This window comes from Nycticebus coucang, chromosome 21, assembly GCF_027406575.1.
Source record: "Nycticebus coucang isolate mNycCou1 chromosome 21, mNycCou1.pri, whole genome shotgun sequence".
In the NCBI taxonomy this organism is placed as follows: Eukaryota; Metazoa; Chordata; class Mammalia; order Primates; family Lorisidae; genus Nycticebus; species Nycticebus coucang.
The window spans coordinates 18,268,268-18,291,899 of record NC_069800.1 but is presented as its reverse complement, the minus strand read 5'-3'; the positions used below and the strand labels follow the sequence as shown (position 1 = coordinate 18,291,899).

The 23,632-nt window shown below is 44.1% G+C and overlaps 1 protein-coding gene across 1 annotated transcript in view; it reads left to right on the top strand.

Moving 5' to 3' along the window:
* The first annotated feature begins 692 nt into the window (after positions 1–692).
* PCSK2 (proprotein convertase subtilisin/kexin type 2) overlaps positions 693–23,632 on the top strand; it is a 280,892-nt gene continuing 257,952 nt past the window's right edge. Inside the window, exon 1 of the mRNA XM_053574440.1 lies at positions 693–1,220. Coding sequence (XP_053430415.1) covers positions 1,044–1,220 — 177 coding nt within the window. The 5' untranslated portion in view covers positions 693–1,043. The remainder of the gene's footprint in view (positions 1,221–23,632) is intronic.

The window sequence follows — 23,632 nt, the reverse complement described above, 5'->3', positions numbered from 1 at the left end:
CTAGGCTTGCCAGCTGCTTAGCTCCTGACCTGCCAGGCGCTTACAAAAATAAATAAATAAATAAATAAATAAATAAATAAATAAATAAAAACAGCGCGTTTCTGCACTCTCGCCCCCATAAGTCACCCCTAGAAGGTTGTTTTCCCCCTAAGGAGAGCAAACCTCCCGGGGAAATTGTCCAAAGTGATGGGAGGAGGGTCAATATTTGCTTTGTTACTGGGAGAAGAGGAGGCAAGTATGGAGAGAGCGAGAGAGAGAGCGAGTGAGAGAGAAAGAGAGAGAGAGCAGAAGAGAGAGAGATGTTTTGCAGCGGTAAGTAAGCAGGGAAGAGGCACAGGGAGAGTCCGGTGCCCCAGCTCCCCTCGGGCCTCGGAGAGCCGCACACGCCGTAATTCCCTTCCCGGAGCGTTACAGATTTCCACAAACAATGACATCACTCGCCGCCACTGCCCTGATTACAGCTGGGGGGGTTTCCTAGGCGCGCGGCGCGCCCGGGCGGAGACTGAGGCGCTCTCCGGGGTGCGGGGAGCCGGGGCGCGGGCTCGCTGCGTGGCGCCCCCTGCGGGAGGAGGCCGCGGGGCCCGGCCGGGGGCGGCCCGGGGCGGGCGGGGGCGGGCCCGGGGCGGCCCGGGGCGGGGCCCGCCGCTTCTCCCGCCCTCATTGGCCGCCGGCGGGCTCACGTCACCCGGGCTGGTGCTCTCCTCCGGCCCCTGTGGAACTGGAGCTGAGGAGGAGCTGAAAATGCAGATTTAGCATCAAGCACAGACACACACTCGCTCTTTCTCTCCGGTACACACGGCTCCCCACATTCGCACCCCTGCCCGCGAGCCGGGACGCCTGACTGCACGACGTCCCAGCCAGCCAAATGCTGGAGAACACACACTGATTTGCTGCTTCCCAAGCGCCTATTCGGTCTCTTTCTTTATACAAAGATTTTTTTTAACTATATACATATATAGTTTTTTTATTTGCACCGTCCCTCTGGGTCCCCTGCTCTGCCAGCCGGCGCGCCTCCTGGCACCACTTTTCACTCCCAAAGAAGGATGGAGGGTGGTTGTGTCTCCCCGTGGAAGGCGGCTGCGGGGCTCCTCTTCTGTGCCATGGTTTTTGCATCTGCTGAGAGACCCGTCTTCACGAATCATTTTCTTGTGGAGTTGCATAAAGGGGGAGAGGAAGAAGCTCGCCAAGTCGCAGCAGAACACGGCTTCCGAGTCCGAAAGGTAAGCTCTCCCCTGCATTTCGCATGCTGTTTCAAACCGGGGGGCAGCCCTGCGCAATCTCATTGCAGATTTGCAAGTTTTCTCTCTTTCTCCTGCGATGCAGATATTCTGCCATCGGCTTTTTAACACGATATTGCCTCCAGTGATCTTTCACAGGTTATGTAATTAAAATGTCCTTCATGTGTGCTAGTAAGGTCATCAAAATAATGTATTGCTCTTTGACTTGGTGGCGAAAATAGGATAACCCCTTTTAAAGGATGCCCTGCTCCCAGGATGCTGTCCGAGGTACCAAGTTCTCAAGGCTGCCTGGAGGTGGAGGGACGAAGCCCTGAATAGCTGGGCTTGGAGTCCGTCTGCTGCTTGACCGGGGACGTCTCCCCCACCCCCATCCCCTGGAGAAAGAATAGTTTCCTACCGGTGAGATTTGGGGTTTGGATATTGCCATTCACCTCGGCGCATCTCCCACCCCACGCCGGGAGGACTTCCCTCCCCCTGACTTCAGTCACTCCCTGCTCTTCTCCGGGAACAACAGCTCCCAGACTCTAGCAGACTTGGAAACAAGAACCGATCCCTCCAAAATTGGGGCGGAACTTCTACTCCCTTGCTCCCGCCCGCGACCGCGCGCCCCCCGGAGCGCACTTCTGGTTGGCTCCCTGGTTCTCAACTCCCAGGTCCCGGAGCTGGCGAGGTAGATTTTGAGGGGGATTCCCTGTGAGAAGTCGAGGTGCCCTCTCCTGATACGTGGGCGGCCAGCCTGGCTTTCCCACGATAGCATGGGGATCCCCACTCCAAGAAGTTGTCAGAGTTCAACTCTCTGGGCAGCTGGAGGAGCCTCCCGGACCGGAACGCCTCGAGACTCCTTTGGAGCGCCCACCCAGGGCGGACAGGGCAAGGGGGAGCGCTCGGTGGGGGTGCAGTGGACCTGCTTGCTGTTCCAGCAAAATGTCTGTCCGGAATCTCCGGTGTCCTCAGGGAACCTGGTGCGGGCAGGGGTGCCGTGCAGATGCAGGAAGAAGCTGGGACCAGGGAAACCCGAAGGACAGAAGGGTGTAGATGGTTCCCGGAGGGCTGGATGGTGGGCAGTGAGGTTCCAGGCTGTTTCTCTTCCCCCAATGCTAGGAGGACAGAGGCGACCTGGGCCGAGCTGATGGGCTGTGGGTGGTTTTGTTTGTTGCTTTTGCCTTGACGGGCTGCGCGGACCGCGTCTCCAGTTAGTACTCTGTCCGGCTTCCCACGCCACCCGCCTCTGTTCCAGCCGCCGCCAGGGCTCCCTCCGGAGCGGCGGGCTCTCCCGCCTCCAAAGGGCTTAGGCAGCAGCTGGGATTTCAACCCCAGAAGGGTTTTGCTAAGAGTTTCAAAGGTCTGGGAGGAGGCACCGGGTCTGCTAGCCGCGCGCGGGCAGGTCTTGCAGAGAGGAACTTGTTGCTCCCGGCAAGCGGGGGAAGCGTGGGTGGAGCAGGGAAGAGAAGGCGCCACCGAGGGAGCACCCGCTGTCGTTTTGGGGACAGTTCGGGGAGTGCCTCCAACACGGTAAACAAGCAAACCCTCCTTCTTTCCCTCCATCACAAACTCGGCGAGACCCAGGACTCAATAGTATAAGGATCATTATTAGCTGACAGTTACAAGGAACCTTTATGTGCTGAAGTCCCTACACAACAGTTTTACTTAATCTTCTCCACAACGAAAATTGGTGCAAACACAAGAGCAAGGTAAAAACGGGCAAGATTTAAATCTAACCCATGCTCTTCTTACTCCTTAGTGTCTACCACCAAGCTTTCAGGGCGTGTCGGGCGTTGGAGATGCTGGAAAGAGATTTTAATTACCGAGTGTAATGGGGCTGCAGAAACCCGTGGCTGCCTCCGCCTGCCCGCGCACCTTTTCACCGAGTAGGCGGATCCTGCTTACCAGGAGTTTTCTCTCCCTTTGAATGTACATCCTTAGGATCGGAGATCAGATAACCAGGCCTCTTCCTTACTCTTTCCTGGAGAGGAGCCCATGAATTTTGCATCACAGCCTCAAACCCAGCTGGGAGAAATGAGTTTTTACATTCCAGCTCTTTTTCCTTACCTCTCCATTGCTTCTCCAGTAGTCCCCCGTAACCAAATCCAGACTTTTGCCCTGGTCATTTGAGTAGCAATCTGTCTGTGACAAGATACCTCCGTCTGGTGGGTCCGCATGGTGTGATACCTGCCTAGAATAAAACTCCCGCTCCTGAATCTATCCTTGAAGACCTAGATCTAAACCTTCCCTGATGCTATGGACAACAACCAGCCTTCCCTTCTCCAAATTCCTTGTGGAATCACTAGGTTAACCTGCACTGCATAAGCAAGCGCATTCAATCTCGCGTCCTCAGTCATTTCATGTAAACGTGACCGTAGGAGTTGTCTCTCCACTTGGTGAATTTTCAGGGATGATGCGTTCTGTACTTCTGATTTTCTTGACATAACCAGCACATTACTGGATTTGGCAGCTTTATGGAAACTTAGCATTCCAGGTTTCCCAAACACGGTGGCCAACATTTGTTATTCTCTTTGCATTTTAGACCCATAATATGTCCTCCTGCCTTGCTCTGACAGTCAGCACGCCTCCCGGCTCCTTACTGCCTTCCTCTCTGATGCTCAGAGTCAGACCCCGAAGATTCTCCACATGAAGGCTAGAGGAGCCTGCATTTTCACTAAATAGCTATTTTACGTCTCCTTCCAATCTTACAAACCTATAGTAGAAATTACTGGCATCAGCCCTTATTCTCAGATGAAAATCTTAGTGCTCCAAGAGCTTAAGTAATTGTTCATATCTGGTAAGTGAAAGAACTTAGATTTAAAACCAAATTTGCTTGACTGAAAATAATTACTTTCTACATCACACTGCCTCCAGGAAGCCTTCCCTTGACTTTCTCAAGACCTCTGCTTTTGAGGCATCATTTTAGAGTTCCCATATTTTTTCTTTCTTTTCTTTTCTTCTTTTCTTACTTTTTTCCATTTTTACCATTACATATTATTAACATGCGTTAACTAATGTATACATGTATGTATGTCTTGGGGCAAACTATACATTTTTCAAAAGAAGAAACAATATGCTATGTCTTTTTTTTTTTTATTGCCCTCTCTCTAGCTTGGTGGCCTATACTTGAGATATTCAATAAATATTTGTCGATTATTTGATTCTTACAAGACCATGAACAAAATCATATGTTTCCTCTCTAAAACGGAGTAAAAATTTCATAATTTTACCTCTGGCATATAGAGATTGAGGTTTTCTATTTTATTAATATTATCATCACCTGGCCCTGGCACAAAGGCCTATATCCACTAGAGAAGACACGTATATGTAGGAGAATAAGTTTACAATAACAAAAGAGGCGTTATTCCAAAGAGTGTTTTAAAATTCTCAATACACTGCTAATTTTTAATCCCTTTGAAACAGAAAACGATAATTTTTATTGGGGCAATGCATAGAGAATTGATCAAAAATCAAGTAAGAGTTAAGTTTTTTTTAAAAAAATCAAGAGTTGAGGTTAGAAAAAAAAGTTAGCATGATAATTAGGTGGGTTTGATTCATTATGTATGTTTTGTTTTTTTGTTTGTTTGTTTGGGGCCGGGGCTGAGTTTGAACCCACCACCTCCGGCATATGGTGCCGTACTCCTTTAAGCCACAGATACCGCCCAGGTGTGTTTTGTTTTTTATTCCCAAAGGACTGACACTAGGATGATTACACAAGTAAACTCATGTGACCGTGTGAAAATATTCTCATTTTAAAAATAATATAGTAATAATTTTGCTGCCCTGTAGTGAAAGAATAAATTTATGGTCATTTGACTTTTATTGATGTGTAATTGATAGAAGAGCTCAGCTTAATAAATTTTCACAAACTGAGTATACATGTGTAACCAGCACCCAGATCAAGAAACAAAATATTATCAATATCCTTCAGTCCCCCACTTGCTCACTTGAGATGTTTTCAGTTTGGAGCTATTATAAATATTGCTTCTGTAGATACTGAAGTATATGTACTTTGGCAAACACGTATACGCCATTCTGTTGGGAACTGTCAGTCAAAGCCAACTGAACTCATACATTCAGCTTTAGGAGGCTATGTCAGTTTTCTACTTCTGTGTAACAAATCACTAAAGATCTGGTGGCCTAAAAGCACACAAAATTGTTATTTCATAGTTTTTGTGGGTAAGGGAGTCATTTTACTCCCATTTACTCCCTTAAATGGATAAGGTACATTTTAGTTGAGTCCTGTGCTAAAGTCCTCAGAGGATAAAAGCAAGTAAAGCCCGCTGTTTCTCACGTAGAGGCATGACCAAGAAACACTTCTTTTTTTTTTTTTTTTTGCAGTTTCTGGCTGGGGCTGGGTTTGAACCCACCACCTCCAGCTTATGGGGTTGGCACCCTACTCCTTTGAGCCACAGGAACCGCCCCAACACTTCATTTTTGAGTATGTTCATGTTTTACACCTGAAGACTTATTTTTTGCTAGCTGCTGAGACAGGATCACTCTCATCTCCCAGGGCCTGCCTTCATGACCTCCCAGCATGTCGCCTCCCACCCCAACATGTTGCTACATACTCCCGCCCTTCAAATTGCTTCCTTCAGAAAGCACCTAGTCTCTTTTTAAGGCTAATCTGATTAGATGAGGCCCACCAGGATAATTTCCCTTTTGATTCTTTTGATGGACTTCAACTTGACTGATTTGGGTATTTAATTACGCTTGACAAATGTCTTCACCTTTGTGTAATCTTATCACAGAATTGAAAGCCATCATCTCCACACTCCTCCCCACATTACCCACACTCAAGGACATGATGACATGGGACGTATCCACCAGGGAACAGAAACCTTAGGGTGGGTGGAGTCTCCAAATTCTGCCTACTACAGACAAGAGCCACACAATTTTCCAAAGTAGTTATGCCAATTTACATCCCTGCCTGCTATATGTAAGAGTTCCAGCTTCTCCATGCTCTCACCAAAATTTGGTGTTTGTTTTTTTTTTTAATTAAATCATAGCTGTGTACATTAATGCAATCATGGGGTACGATGTGCTGGTTTTATATACAATTTGAATGTTTTCATCAAACTAGTTAACATAGCCTTCACGGCATTTTCTTAGTTATTGTGTTAAGACATTTATATTCTACACCTAGGAAATTTCACATGTACCCTTGTAAGATGCACTGTAGGTGTGGTCCCACCAATTACTCATTTGGTATTTTAACACCTAGTTTCTTCTAGTCATTCTGGCGTGTGTGCCTCATTACAGTTTTGGTTTGAATTTTCTTTATGATCAATTAAAGTTGAACACTTTTTCATATGCTCTTTATGATTTGGATATCCGATTTTATACAATATTTGTTCAGTTATTTTTCCCTGATAAGTTTTTCTTTGGAGTTATCCATCTTCTTCTTCTTCTTTTTTTTTTTTGAGGCAGAAACTCACTGTGTCGCCCTAGGTAGAGGGCCATGGCGTCACAGCTCACAGCAACCTGAAACTCTTGGACTTAAGCAATTCTCTTGCCTCAGCCTCCCAAGTAGCTGGGACTACAGGCATCTGCCACAATGCCTGGCTATTTTTTTTTTTTTTTGCAGTTATCATTGTTGTTTTAGCTGGCCCAGGCCTGGATTTGAACTCACCAGCCTCAGTGTATATGGCCGGTGCCCTATACACTGTGCTATGGGCACCTAACCCATCTTCATTTTTTTTTTATTTGTTGGCTTTCTTTACCTATTATGGATAGGAATTTCTGTCATATATATGTATTTTGAATACCTATCTACCCACTTAATTGTGTCTTAATGTCAGAACAATATTGGGTCCAGATTATATAATGTTACTCTCACTGTATTATGCAATCAGTTGTTAGTCAAAAGAAGAGTTCTTTAGCAGTATACTTTCATCTCCTACCCCATACATCTTTGGATCAAGATTGACATGGTTTAGCAAGGGAGGAGAAAAACAGGATAGAGATCCTGAGTATTTCCCAAAAGATTCCAATCTATGAAGACCTTAAGTTCTTCTGGAACTAAGTACAAGATCTACTACCATGGCAATAAAGGGAAAATATTAATAGCAGCCTTTAACCTTGCATTCAGTTGCTACTTTTGAACATGGGTTTAATATATGATGCCTTAGGTCAAGTTCAAGCTCATCCCTCAAGCTTATCTCTATCCATTTGGAACTTCAATTGCCTGTAGTACACTGTTCCTTTCCCCACCCAGCCCCAGTCATAACTCTGAGAACAATGTCTATACCCAGTGCCCTGCTGTGGCTGAAGGAAACCAGGAGTAGTAATGTTCCAAGGTAAAGATGATGGGATATGCAGCCAGCTAGCATCAGAAACTTGGCTAGATTACTAAATCTCTCAGAAACACTTTGTCTTTGGAAAATGGTTAATAAAACATTCTTGTTATGAAAATAATGTACTGTATGCAAGGTTTTGGTCATAGCGCTGAGTGCATAGAATAAAATAGCTATTAATGGCAGTAGTAATAATAACAAGGCTGTAGCCTGACAACTCTCTTTTACTCAACAAAGCAGTTGTGGATTGTACTTTTGTAGGACTGACAGCTGATTGTGTGAGGAATAGATACTCAGCCCATGAGCAACCCATTCGTGGTCCAGGAGATGACCTAGCCCAAATAATTCAGCGAAGTTAATTCATTAAAGATCATGGTAATTATCTCAGCTGATCTTATAGGATTTCTCTGGAAATTTGACTGGCTAGTTGCTGTAGAGAGGAAAATGGAATACAGTTGCTATGAGAGAGCCCATTCAGGCCTTAGGAGACTCAGACATTTCATCTGGGCTCCTAGCATATTTCTAGGCCATTTCTCAACAAAATACACTGGTGGTACAGACTGAAGTGCTGTTCACAAACTCATTTGCCCTTCTTTGTGAGCCACCACAGGAACACATTTCCTAGCCTACTTTGTAGATAAGTGGTGTGACCATGGGAAAATTCTAGCCATGTAATATAAGCAAAAGGGATACACAATTCTTCCATGCCTGGTCCTTAAAAATTTTTTCTATTAATTGGTTCTCTGTTTTCTGTTCTTTTCTAAGGCTTGATATGTTTGGTAACTCATATGCCAGGTGCTAAAGGTAACAGAGTTATAAGACGAACCCCGGTCCCTGATTCCTGGCTTACAAGAGCAAGAGTTACATGAGTGAGAAACTGCTGCTATATTAAGGGATTGATATTTGTGGTTTATGTTTAGAGCAACCCGTATTACCCAAACTAATATACTGTCAATGAAAAAAGAATTGCCTTTTCTAAAGTTGTTAGAGTAAACCTTGCAACCAAACCAACCCAAATTACAACAAAAATAATCTTTCAAAGCCTTCTGAGAGCTCTTATATTTTTGTCACACATTGTCAATCAATTTTTCAAGTATTCATGATTTGCTTTGTTAAGCAGGAATATAAAACATTCAACACTCTGGTCCTCCCACTGGCAACCAATATACTCTTCTCATCACAGGTGCCAATATGTGTTTCTTGAACGTATTGGACCACAAGATGGTGATTTTGACCATAAACACAGAATGAAGGTGCTGGAAAACTATATTTCAAGCAACTATCCCCATAGGATCCACTTCCCTACAAGCATCAGTTCAGCTGGGAAGAAGAAATAAGTGGCAACCAGCAAATGAGAAACTGGCATACTTCTCAGTTTCCCTAAAATTCCCAACTTAGAAATTATCAGTAGTAGAATAGATGAGCTCTTTGAATAGAGAAAATAAAATCTGCAGTTAAAACCTAATCAAAAAACAAAAAAAAATGGGGAGAACTATACCTCTACTTTTTCAACTGAGTTAATATCTAGAAATCAATTTCTTTTTCAAAAGGTCTTATTAGCTGTAGATCATAATATAATAGCACATCAGTGACTGATGCAATAGTTAAGTTTAAAATAAGTACATACTCAGCAGTAACTGCCCAAAGAAATCAGGCTTTAAGAATAAAACATGGGAGCTGAAGTTGGAACTTCTTCTCTTGACTAAGCAATGGTTTCATTTTACATCAAATTCAGATCCACTATTTCAAAAAAAAAAAAAAAAATCCTGTACTGAATTTGTGGATTATTATTTGAGACCAAATAATCACAGGACAGTTCAAAAACAGACATTTCAGTTTACCTTTCTTTATAAAGAATTAAATACAATTTATTGTGGTCAAAGTTTATCAATGATTGGGGAGTTGAGAAATTACACCAGGGCCAGGCCTGGTGGCTCTCGCCTGTAATCCTAGCACTCTGGGAGGCCAAGGTGGGTGGAGTGCCTGAGCTCATGCGTTTAAGACTAGCCTGAGCAAGAGTGAGACCCCCCATCTGTAAAAATAGCCTGGCATTGTGGCAGGCCCCTGTAGTCCCAGCTACTTGGAAGGCTGAGCCAAGAGAATCACTTGAGCCCAAGAGTTTGAGATTGCTATGAGCTATGACACCATGGCACTCTACTGAGAGCAACAAAGTGAGACTCTGTTTCAAAAAAAAAAAGAAAGAAAAGAAAAGAAATTACATCTGAGTTAACAATTTTGTTCAAATTGTAATAGTGTGCATTAATGAATGACCTCTATATGAGGAGTATATGAGAATCAAACTGCCTTGAAATTTTTTTGTATTAACCTGAATGGAGTTGAAGAAGATTCTCCTTAGTAAAGTATCACAAGAATGGAAAAGCAAGTATCCAATGTACTCAACACTAATATGATGCCAATAGATAAACAAATACACTCCCACATGAAAGAAAACCACAATTAAATTCAATGGGGGTGGGGGTAGAAAGGAGAGGGGAGGGAGGAAGGAGGAAGGGTGAATGGGGAGGAGACTGGTAAACTTTGACCTAATGGGCACAATGTAAAGGTCTACAGCACACCCCCTGGATGAACGGCTCAACTACAACTTGGACTTTACCTAACAAATGCAAACAACATAACCTAATTGTTTGTTTCCTCATATTAATCTGAAATTTTTTTTTAAATTGCTTTTTATTCCTAAAGCTGATTAGATATTGTTGTGATGTGCTGACATCTTCTGATGAGAGTAATTGTCTACAACAAACTCTTATGTTGGATGTAAAGTAAAGACCAACTGACATAGAGTAAAATAGACTTAAGGATGTCACAGGGAATTGATAACATCTCCATTAGACAAGAACAGAAAAAAAAAACATAGAATCCTGGGATTTCTCTTTATTTAAAACTTTAAATTTGACATTAACTTTCATAAATACCCAATTCTTCTCCTGGTTTTTCTAAAGAGTTTTTTTCATGCACATTTTGTATCAAGAGAAAAAGTTCACAGAAGAACGAATAATATATAGAAAACCACTTATTGAGGGGCAGTAAGAACATGAAGATAAATAACTCAGGTTTTAAGCATTTGCAAAGAGCCGTAATGTCATTAGAGAAAATAGTTTTGACCTAGAATATTTGTTTTTCACTGTTTGAAAGTTTTAAGTTGAGGATAAACACATTGTTAGTCCTCCTTTCTAACATAATGCCTGGCAAAACTAAATCTATAATGAATATTTTTTGAATAAATGATCTAATTGATGTTGGTTTTAGATTTAAAAGACATTTGAACATCTTTCCTGCCCAAGGGGTGAGAGAGCTGGGGTATTGATAGACCAAGTGTGTTCAGATTATGATTGATGATTAACAGTTACTCCAGGCCAGGGTTAACCATCCAGCATTTTGACCTGACATATGTGCACACAGAGCAGAATTTGGCCATTAAAAAAACCAAACAAAGCCAAACAACAATAAAAAAACACCAAAGCCTTCACAAAGAGATGCAGAGGCACACACTAAACAGACAGACCCACCCAAGGGGATCTGAGCAGGAAGGTGATGGTGTCTGCTGTAAGAGGGAAGCCCAACCATTATGAAAGGCAGCAGCAAGTGTGACATAGTGGAGGAATCCCTTAAGGCCAATTTCTTCAAGAAGTGTAGCAGGAAAAGGAAGGCAAGAAGCAAAACAGTATGACGGTGACTTAATGTGGTTGCCATGATTTTTATGGGTAATGAGTTCTAAATACATGTCAGACCACATGGAGGTTGCTACCCCACCAAAATGTTGTGATACGCCTAGCTAATCAAGTCTGCATTATTCTAAGCAGTTAATCCAGAGTCATTTACATTTTTACAAATAATAACTGCAATTATAAAATTACAGCCTGTCAGAACAGAAAGGGATCCTAGAGAGATATTAGTCTGACCCTTCATTTTACACATGAGGAAAGCGAGGTCAAACATTATGTGTTTTACTATCATATTTGCAAAGAGCAGTTTGAGTACTTGTTGCATGTCGGCTGCTTGGACGGTGCATTTTTGGTCCATTGAACCAGCTTTCCACACTTGATGAGATGGAGAACTGGATTGTGTGAGATTTCTATAGTGATTAGCTACATAAACCAATGTAGCCTGACCAGGTTAATTCATTTCAGGTCCTCCTGGTCTGCTTTTATGTTTTTACCATTTTGCCCCCTAAAACTCTTATGAATTCTAATTTTCCATAGTTTCTCATAGATTCAGGGATTCCATACCAAAAACAACCTATTGGAGTCACACTTGGTGAAAGATAGGATAGGAATTTCTTTTTCTTTCACTACCCCTTTAGTGATTAACACAGGAATGTATATTTAGTAAGCACTCAATAAATAACAAAATAAAAGATTAAAAAGAATCTAAAGGTTTAGTGTTATCATTAGATTCTCACTACATGACAAGCAAATGTGTCATGGGATGGGGCAATCAGGAAAACCAAGTATGCCAGCAAAGGTTATATGATTGTCCTTTATTTTGAAGCCTATTTTGAAGTAGATGGCTTCTATTGTCTGATCGCCCTTTATTGCCTAAAATTATGTGACTTCACGGTTAATTAAGAATCAAGTGACAGAGGAGAATAAGGTGATCCACAGATCTATCCTTCTTTGCCCTTATCTTATCCTCAACTTCTATAAGAAGAAAATAAATCACTTTTATCAGATGGACACCAATTCTCTTCAGAGATAGAAGTTCAAACACAAGAAGGTACTTAATATCCAAGAGTCAATTCTAGTCAGTTCTTGCTGATTGTATTTCTAGAAACTATTGGTCAAGAATGAGAGACCAAGAGAAGCCCAGCAAACCTTCAAATGTGGGGAGACTGGTGGGGAGTCAGCCAGTTGTGATCTCTTGCACCCCTGGAGAAGGACTTTAGTTGTGGGGTAAATGGGCAGAATCTGTCTGAAGGGGTCCTTGGAGGGTTGTGTCTTCACTGAGGCTTGGCATGAAAGCAGATTTGGACCCAGCAGCTGAAGCCAAAAACAAACCAGGTGGACCACTAATTTGAAGGGAAAAAAACACCAAAGAAGAGTTACAGGTGTTTCGAACTAATGGACAAAGATGTTAGCAAGAGCCACAGTCATACTAGGGAGAAGTAAGCAAACGGAAGAACATTCAGTTCATTCAATAAACACATACTAAGCTCATTCAATAAGCGAGTATGATGCCAGACACTGAGATGTGGATTTGGGAACAAATTAGACAACCTGAATTCAATCCCATTTGTCTAAGAAGATTTCCTATAGATAGAGAAGAGATCAAAACCCACTATGAAAATACTTCTTAAGTCTCTGTGCCACATTTACTAAGTTTCATTGGCCAAATCAAGTCACATGACCAATCTTAGAGTCAGTGTGGGAGGAGATTAACCCAGGGAATGAACGCAAGGACACGTGAGCAAAGAGAGGACCATTCCTCCAGTCTTCTACCACAGGACCCTTGAGAGTCACAGTGTCTCCGAGTTGCCTCATCAAAGGGCAAGGAATCTGGGGAATGTAACCATCTGCTACCATTTTTCCTTGGCTAGAAGTTATTCCAGGAGAGGCATCAAATCTCTGGTCCTTCTGCTACATCAAAGACATTGAAAGATGTAGATTCTCTCTATGGGGACCTCTAGGAAGAACATCTACATCTATTAACATCTGCATGTTAGGTAATATACAGTTCTGACTTCAAGGAATTACAGAGGAATGGGAGTGCTCTTTGTAAACAAGTAGAGTACTAGCAAGTTTCATGATAGAGTTAAGATATGGTGCACGTGAGGCAATGACTACCAGTAGAAGAAAAGTCTTCACAAAGCAGGCAGTGATACATTGAGGTGCATTGACATTGGGGCTTATCATTTCTTTTTTTTTTCTTTTTTTTTTATTAAATCATAGCTGTGTACATTGATATGATCATGGGGCATCATTCAATAGCTTCACAGACCGTTTACCAAGTTTCACATATACCCATGTAAGATGCACCGCTGGTGTAATCTCACCAATCCTCTTCCCTCTACCCACCTTCCCCCTCCCTCCCCTCCTTTTCCCCCTTCCCCTATTCTTAGGTTGTAACTGGGTCATAGCTTTCATGTGAAAACCCTAAATTAGTTTCATAGTAGGGCTGAGTACATTGGGTACTTTTTCTTCCATTCTTGAGATATTTTACTAAGAAAATTATGTTCCAGCTCCATCCATGTAAACACGAAAGAGGTAAAGTCTCCATCTTTCTTTAAGGCTGCATAATATTCCATGGTGTACATATACCACAATTTATTAATCCATTCGTGGATCGATGGGCACTTGGGCTTCTTTCATGACTTAGCAATTATGAACTGAGCTGCAATAAACATTGTGGTACAAATATCTTTGTTATGATGTGCTTTTTTGAATGCAAATTAATACATTCCTTTTGGAAAGAGATATGGAGAACACTTAGAGATCTAAAAATAGATTTGCCATTCAATCCTGTAATCCCTCTAATGGGCATATACCCAGAGGCTTATCATTTCTACAGATTTAAAGGAAAGAGGTTTATAGAGGAAAGCACACAACGTGTGCAGGGATTTTAGAAGGATTGCGAGTAGTTTTGTTTGGCTAAGTGCCAAGAGGCTAGATGAGATCAAAGAAATGAACTGGGGCCAGTTCATGAGGGGCCAGCCACACCATGCTGAGGAGTTTGGATTTCACTGGTGGGCTGCAGGAGGCATAGAAGGGCACTTGGAGACTATGGCAGAGTGACCACATAGAGGAGAACAAGTTGAGCTAGTGGTGAATTGTAGGGACCCAGTCTCTAACTGGTTTCTGTGTTCTGAAAAATCAGTCATGTCCTGGCAGCAGGATGCACCACGCTTTCTAATAGATGATGCTAAAGAAGTCAGGTTATGTGTCTTTGATCTCACTGCCACTCACTGATGGCATCAGTAATACTAATAGCTTGATTAATTATTGTCCTTGAAGTCACAATGAGTAGTTGGTAGAGCAGCCAGCTCTGTCTGTGACTTTTAGTCCAGCTAAGAACAAAACAAAATAATTAAATGCATCCTACTTCCTTCCTCAGCATATAAGTACATGAATCTAGAACAGATTCCCTAACTTAGAAGCCATAAAGGAAAGGACAGTGGTGCACCACTGTGATCCCAACACACAGGATGGACTCTGAGAGTCCCAAAGGAATTATGCTTGTTTTTAAATTTCCCATTCTGTAGGGTATATGGAAATTTTGCCCGAGGCTAGAAAGGAATTGTTCTGTGAGTGAAACTGAAAGTCAGGTACCCTGTACCTGTCTCATTACCATGTTCTTATTCAAGAATTGATATAAACCAGTGATTCAATTCTTGGGGGTGAAGCATAGTTTGAATCTCATTGTGGACTGTTAGCTCAGTTGTAGACGAGTGAACAACTGTGGGTAACCCAAGCCATTTCATATTGTCATGCTCTTGGTTACAGGCAAGAGTGACTCTTGGAATCAAAGAAGAGTCAAGTGTTACCCATGGAGGACAAGTGCTTAGGAGAGGGCAGGGAGGACCCAGAGCCAGGTGCCCTTAGGGCGACATCAATGGCTTATCCCTTTCTCCCTTGGCTTCCCCTACACATAGCACCTTGCAAATCAGCTCATGCCAGAAGAACATCCATTATACATTCTTATTTTCATAACACATTTTTGTTGAGCCCTATGAAAGTGAGGCACATCAAAAGGGTGGGTTCTACAGGCAGAAAAATGACATATCAAGTTTGTGCGCAAAGGAAAACATATACTTCAATAGGCTAGTTTCTTTTTTTTTTTTATTAAATCATAGCTGTGTACATTAGTATGATCATGGGGCACCATACACTTGGTTCATAGATCGTTTGACACATTTTCATCACACTAGTTAACATAGCCTTCCTGGCATTTTCTTATTATTTTGCTAAGACCTTTATATTCCACATTTACTAAGATTCACATATACCCTTGTAAGATGCACCGCAGGTGTAATCCCATCAATCTCCCTCCCTCCACCTACCTCCCCCCTCCCTCCCCTCCCTTTCCCCCTTCTCCCTATTCTTAGGTTGTAACTGGGTTATAGCTTTCATGTGAAGGTCCTAGTAGGCTAGTTTCTAAGACTTCACCTGCCTAATGTCTCCATCCTGCTCTTACAAATACCCATTTTATGAGTCAGGCTGTGGAAAAACTGTTCTGACAATCAGTCTCTAGTTCCCCATGTAGAGGACCTTCTTAGACCATGATAACCTGATAATGCACCCTAACGAGTTGAGACTGGGTGATGTCTGCTGTCACATCTTGTTACTCAGAGACATGACGGCCTCAGTCCACAGGACCCCTCCCGTGAACAGTAGCTGGAAATGCACATAAACAATTAGGCTTCCCCACTGCATGAAAACATCTGTGAAAGGAACTGTGGAGACTTCACTCCTCTGGTGAAATCATATTTACTTTATTCATCTAAATAATGTGGCTTGTTTGCCTGCTGTATGAAATTGCCTTGTGCTGTTTCTCATTGATGGGTTTTTATGAGGCAGCATATGATTTTCTGTGCAACCATATGCCACTCCACCTCTGAGGATGGGAAGGCTTCTTGTTGAGTTGCTTCATGATTATATCTCTTAATAGTTCTGGAGTCCTTGGCTCCTCAAAACATCCAGCTCCTCATCCTCGTTTTTCCACTATTGCCCAGCCATCCACCTACACACACACACACACACACACACACACACACCACCACCACCAAATTAAAAGGAAAAGGATTATTAAAATAAATAAATAAAAGCCACATGCTCTGTCTTCATTCCCAGTGAGTTGCTTCTCATTTGCATACTTACAGCAACGGGAAACCACTGAAGCAGGCTGTGCTTCCTAGTCATTTAGCATCTTTACCCTCGGACACTCAGGAACATGGGAGCCAAGAGCACCGAGGCGCCCACAACTGTGTCTTGTGTTCAGTTTCTAAGTTCACTCTTTGGTGGATGAGACAAACCAGTTAGCCTCAACCCGAGGTAGCTAATGTAAAAGATTGTGTCCTTTGCATCCAAGAGCACACTCCAGGACACGTGTGCTCCCTGCCACCACGCATCACTTCAATCTCATGAAACAACAGCAATTGAGGGATGCTTTGCAAAATAAATGGCCTGTACTCTTCAAAAGACAAAGACAAACATGAAATGAAAACTACATGCAACATGAGATCCTAGATTGAACTTTGGACATTTTTTTTTTTTGCCATAAAGTATATTTTTAAAACAATTGACAACAAATTAATAGCGTCTATAAATTAGAAAAGAATATTATAGCAGTGTTAACTTTCTGATTTTGATACTACAACTTACACTCAAGTGGTTCAGCAAAATTAATATGTACATATAGAAAAAAATGGGGGGTTTTTTGTTTTTTGTCTTTTTGTAGGGACAGAGTCTCACTTTATCGCCCTCGGTAGAGTGCTGTGGCGTCACACAGCTCACAGCAACCTCCAGCTCCTGGGCTTAGGCGATTCTCTTGCCGCAGCCTCCTGAGTAGTTGGGACTACAGGCACCCTCCACAACACCCAGCTATTTTTTTTGTTGCAGTTCAGCCAGGCCCGGGTTTGAACCCACCATCCTCAGTATATGGGGCCGACACCCTACTCACTGAGCCACAGGCGCAGCCCAGAAAAAAATTTTTAATGCAGTAAAATATTAACACCTGGGAACTCTGGGTGACAAGTCTATAAGAATTTTTTGCACTCTTCTTGCAACTTTTCCGCAAGTCTTAAATTATGTAAAAAACTAAAAACTACTGCCAAAAAAAGTGCATATTGACTCAAAACTAACATTTAGGTCTCTCCCTCTATGAAACCGAGCTGAGTTAAACTTCCTCAACAGCAATGAGGTCTGTCCCGCCTCTGCCACCAGACAGTAGTGTGACCATAACCAGATCACACAACGTTCTGAACCTCACTTTTCTTATCTGTATAACCCAGGGATTGACTAGAAATACCTGAATCTAGACAAGATCCTCTCCAACCCCCATGATGTGCCCTGCAGAAGTCCTAGCCCTTCCCAGTATTGCTATAAATTCTGAGAGTGGGGCTAGATCTTCATTTTACTTTTAGATCCAGTTTTCTACTTCCACTAGAACTTTCTGGTGAACACAGGATATCTCCGTCCCTCTCACGCAGTCTCTGTTCACTGTGGTGACTCAAATGTTATGAAACTCAGCCACTGCCTTGACTTCCCCACACCAACAAGGCCTTACCACGCACCCAAAGCATTTGCGACTGGAATGTATTTTACTAAGGATGTCCAGATTTCTGGGCCGTGGGGAAATAACCTTACAGTAAGCCCCTGGCATGTTTCAAGAAATCCTTTCAGGCTGGGTACAGTGGCTCCCGCCTGTAATCCTAACACTCTGGGAGGCCGAGGCAGGTGAATTGCTTGAGCTCTAGAGTTTGAGATCAGCCTGAGCAAGAGCGAGACCCTGTCTCTAAAAACTAGCCAGGTGTTGTGGCAGGCCCCTATAGTCCCAGCTACTCAAGAGGCTGAGGCAAGAGGATCACTTGAGCCCAGGAGCTTGAGGGTGCTGTGAGCTATGACATCAAGCACTCTACTGAGGGCAACAGAGTGACACTCTGTCTCAAAAAAAAAAAGGAGTCCTTGTTACTGAAACATAAGCAGTGGTCCCTTCATGTCCAGCCTCACACTCGCCTTTCTTTTGTCCACCTGTTGGTTTCTTTACCATGTCCTCCTCTCACAGGAGAGTCTCCATCACAAGAGTCGACCATCACAAGAGTCTCCCCAAGAGGAACTCAAGTGCCAATCAGGATAACGTTCTCACCCTCACAGTCGACATGTGCTGTACACTCCTGAAGGTCATTCCAACATAAAAATGCTTAGAGTCTGTGAAGCACACGTGCTTTAATTTGACAAAAATGAAATTACCTGTTTGTACATGTTGATTTTTAGACACATACCAGGTACATGGTAGAAAACAATATAGAGAGGTGAACAGAAAGAAATTAAATCACCCTACATTTCACCACCTGTTATTAACATTTCAGTGAACATTAGGTGAGCATCTTTTTGCCTGCACGTGGCATTTTTTTCCAAAAACGATGTGATATGAAAGTCTTTCTGTGTCAATGAAGGGAAAATACAGCATCGTTTTCAAAGGCTGTATTGCATTTCTCTCTTTAAAAGTGCAATAAATTTTCCTCCCTGTAAACCACCCCCCTTTCTTCCTTCACAATCTTTTCTGTGCTCTCTGTAACTTTGTCTCAGTGAGGCTGAGGCTGGATTTTTCCGTACTTAACTTGACCTTGGTACCGTTGCTTTCAGATATTAAAAGCTGAAAAAAGTAGAAAGACAGATAGATTGATGTCAAACATAAATTCCGTTCCTCTAACCTTGTTATTTATGTAGAATTCAATAGGGTATCAATAAATCCTCACTAACAAATTAAGTTTAATATTGACTTGGTGCACTGCAGCCTTCCTCTGGGCTATTCCAGGTTCTGAAGGGATAGCTAGCTTGGGAAGATGTCAGCATGTAATTTCACAGCTCAGACATTTGACTTTAACCCCTTATTCTCCTTTGTCATTTGGAGATAGCGTCACCCCCAGAGCTGATGTTCCTAAGTGGTTAATCAATCTTATCCTCTATGGCTACTCCAAAGAGCTTGGACCCAGCTACAGACAAAAGTAACAAGAGTCTCAGCCGTGCCTGTAACTGATTGGAAATTTTTTTCTAGAATATCTGAGAGTATTTTGACTCCCAGTGCAATCTTATGAGTTTGTTTTCATTCCAGACCTCTTAAGACGTGCCTTCTGCCAAAGGCTTAATAGAGTCCCAGACTGTTCAGAGCTTGCAAGTGCCACGTGCGTCACTCACTGGAGGACAAATTGAGTTTTGTTAGGCAAGCACAATGCTTTCAATCTGTTTCTCTTGGCAAGGGATGTGCACCCTCCAGTTTACTACACTCCCCACCACTCCCTATTGTCTTATACCTAATATATATAACTGATATATATAACTGATTGCCTGCTTGACCTCCAGTCATTAAATGTGTTACTAAAGCCCAAGGAACATCACACCCAGAAAGGAATTAGTCACCCACTTAGCCACTCTTTCCAGAAGGTACAACCTCCTCCCCCCCGCCCCACTCAACCAGTATTTATGACATGGATACTCTGTATCAAATACCCATGAGCAAAACAGGTATTGTCCCCATACAGCTGGCAGTCCAGTCACTCCTAGGTCTGTCTTCTAAGAAAATGTTCTTTGTAGCATACCAAGATAGTTTTGAAATATGAAGATTCAGGCACCATGTCCGTACCTCGGTTTTCTTTTTTCAGCTTAAGATTCTTCTGATCCTTATTATTACCTACAAAAACCAGCCTGTGGATGAATCTCCTTATAAGGAATAAGCGTTTCCTTCCTCTAAAGTGTGTGTAATCCACCTGGCCATGAGTTGGGACAGCTTGCCAGGGTAGACAGGGGGTATTCATTTGGAGAGTTGACAATGAAAACAAGTCAAGACAGGTGATCAGAGAAATTAGAGTAATTATTAACAATTATCCTTTGATAGTAAATCACAAACTTAAAACTAAGGATGTAAAAGTGTGCCCCAAGAGAGTTTCTGAGTTGCTGGTTTAAGGGTGAGCTATAAGTGCAAGATGTCACCCAGAAAAATGCCTGAATGAATGGCCCCCTCTCTCTGTGCTGTGGAAACTGGTTGGTTCCAGCCCATCCCATGGGGGGCACCGTCCACAATGGGCTTAAAGAATGTGGTATGGCCCCTAACAATCCTAGGCTGTCCCTCAGGCTATTCCCATCCTTGACTGGGTTGGCAGCTGTAGTTATATAGCTGATATATATAAGTCTGCTTAGAAAAAAAGTGGTTTCTATTTTGTGATGGAAATAGATATTTAATCTGTGTATTAGGTTAAACTCAATCACATTTTTGTTGTTGTCAATTAAGAAACAGAACACTCTGGAAGTTGTTCTTCTCGCTCCCTTTGCTCAGAGGTGACATTCAGACCTGTCTGTCAGTAAGCTTCAGATTTCCCGCTGAGTTCAGTTTGCCTCGCACACAACCCAGGGACATCTACAGCCGTCTCCGGGCAGATAATGCTAATATGAAAACATCTGCTGAATCCTAACCCTAGGTAACTGAAAAATATTGAAAATAAATGATAAAAAATACTTCTTAATTTTTGACCTGGAGGGAGTTTTAGCGAGAATGACAAATGGGGAGGAGAGGACGGACCGGCCAGACCTCTGAACCTCTGTCGCTTCCTTTCTACAGTGGAGATAAGTAACACCCCCCTGGCAGAACTGCGATGCTCACCATTGTGGGATGACCCTTGGGAAGCTTCAGGTGACAATGGAAACTCATAACTGGCTCTCTTCTTTGAGCTGCTTTCTTCTTGGAACAGGAAATACCCTGGTTTGTGCCCTTGCAATAGGAATGACTTTTCTCATGTGTAAATTATCCCATCTAGCAAATCAGAAAACGTTGCATCTTTGTCCTGCCTTAATGGCAGTCAGAATGTTCTGAAGCCTCCACCAGCACCTTCGTAGGCAGTTGGAGCTGCTCTAGGAGGCATCTCAGCACGGACTTCCAGATCCGCTCAGAATGCGGCAGGTTGATTTTCCTGATGTCTGTAATTACTGCCCCCTCTAATTCCCTGCATTTGCCTGAGAACTTTGAGGTCCTCCCCTACTCTGCCTCTGGGCTGACCTCTAACTTGCCTTGGCCAAAAGAGTCTGGCAGAAGCGTCGGTGTGCTTGTTCCAAGAGGTCTTGCACATTTCCATTGAGTCTCTTGCACCACTGGATTTTCTTTTCTTTTTTTTTTTTTTTTTTTGTAGAGACAGAGTCTCACTTTTATGGCCCTCGGTAGACAGCAACCTCCAACTCCTGGGCTTAAGCGATTCTCTTGCCTCAGCCTCCCAAGTAGCTGGGACTACAGGCGCCTGCCACAATGCCCGGCTATTTTTTGTCTGGGGCCGGGTTTGAACCCGTCACCCTCTGTATATGGGGCCGGCGCCTTACTGACTGAGCCACAGGCGCCACCCACCACTGGGAGGACTTATGGTAATCCTCATCCACAAGAATGAGCCTGGGCTAGGCTGCCAGAGCAGAAAAGACCGTGGAGGAGAACTGAGGTGCCCCAGCCACCAGCCAACAATTGCAAGTCTACTGGGTGAGCCACAGGTGACAACAAGCATGTGAGGGCCCAGTCAAGACCTGAACAACCACTTGTTGCACCCCAGTTGTGAGCTAAATAGTGGCTGTTTTTTAAGCTACTATGTGATTGGTTATGTGTAGCACAGCATTATCACAGTGATACTTGATGGATGGATACATGATAGATGATACCTGATGGGTACCCAATGCAACTGAGAAGCTCTCGTCACGGCGAGAGAAATAACAAGGACACCTGGCCCTCCTCAGCCATCAGAGCAGCCGTCTAGCTCCACAGGTTTGCCATTCAGCCACTGGTCTCTGGCGGGCAGAGGGAATTATTATTGGTCCAGTAGAGTCATCAGACAAATGCAGTGTGGGGCAGGAGAGGAGGTGGAGTTCACCCGTCATGCTTCAGACCCCCTGGAGAGGTGGTGGACTTCCTGGTCATGCTGCAGACCCTGGAGAGGAGGTGGACTTCACCTGTGTTGCTGTAGACCCCCTGGAGAGGAGATGGACTTCACCCATCATGCTGCAGACCCCCTGGAGTGGAGGTGGACTTCACCCGTCATGCTGCAGACCCCCTGGAGAGAAGGTGGACTTCCTGGTCGGTCATGCTGCAGACCCACTGGAGAGGAGGTGGGCTTCACCCGTCATGCTGCAGACCCACTGGAGAGGAGGTGGACTTCACCTGTGTTGCTGTAGACCCCTTGGAGAGGAGGTGGACTTCACCCGTCATGCTGCAGACCCCCTGGAGAGAAGGTGGACTTCCTGGTCATGCTGCAGACCCACTGGAGAGGAGGTGGACTTCACCCGTCATGCTGCAGACCCTCTGGAGAGGAGGTGGACTTCCTGGTCATGAGGCAGACCCCCTGGAGAGGAGGTGGACTTCACCCATCATGCTGCAGACCCCCTGGAGAGGAGGTGGACTTCCTGGTCATGAGGCAGACCCCCTGGAGAGAAGGTGGACTTCCTGGTCATGCTGCAGACCCACTGGAGAGGAGGTGGACTTCACCCGTCATGCTGCAGACCCTCTGGAGAGGAGGTGGACTTCACTCGTCATGCTGCAGACCCACTGGAGAGAAGGTGGACTTCCTGGTCATGCTGCAGACCCACTGGAGAGGAGGTGGACTTCACCCGTCATGCTGCAGACCCTCTGGAGAGGAGGTGGACTTCACTCGTCATGCTGCAGACCCCCTGGAGAGAAGGTGGACTTCCTGGTCATGCTGCAGACCCACTGGAGAGGAGGTGGACTTCACCCGTCATGCTGCAGACCCTCTGGAGAGGAGGTGGACTTCCTGGTCATGAGGCAGACCCCCTGGAGAGGAGGTGGACTTCACCCGTCATGCTGCAGACCCACTGGAGAGAAGGTGGACTTCCTGGTCATGCTGCAGACCCACTGGAGAGGAGGTGGACTTCACCCGTCATGCTGCAGACCCTCTGGAGAGGAGGTGGACTTCCTGGTCATGAGGCAGACCCCCTGGAGAGGAGGTGGACTTCACCCATCATGCTGCAGACCCCCTGGAGAGGAGGTGGACTTCCTGGTCATGAGGCAGACCCCCTGGAGAGGAGGTGGACTTCACCCGTCATGCTGCAGACCCCCTGGAGAGGAGGTGGACTTCACCAGTCGTACTGCAGACCCCCTGGAAAGGAGGTGGACTTCACTAGTCGTACTGCAGACCCCCTGTTTGTCCATAGCTCTTTCTAAGGCAAAACAGGAAGAAAGGAGAAGATTCAAATAGCTAATAGGCATGATTGAGGTCTAGGCTTTAAGGAAGAGGAACTTTGGTTAAGAGAAAGATGCAAGTTAGTACCTGCAAGTGGTTAGAACTCAAAAACAAGAGATCATCCGTACTAACTGAGGCACGGTTATAACAGAGGCAGGACTGTGCCTTTGGGACACCCCTGCCCCCTTGCTGCCCCTCTTAATTCTCCTCTCTTCCTTCCC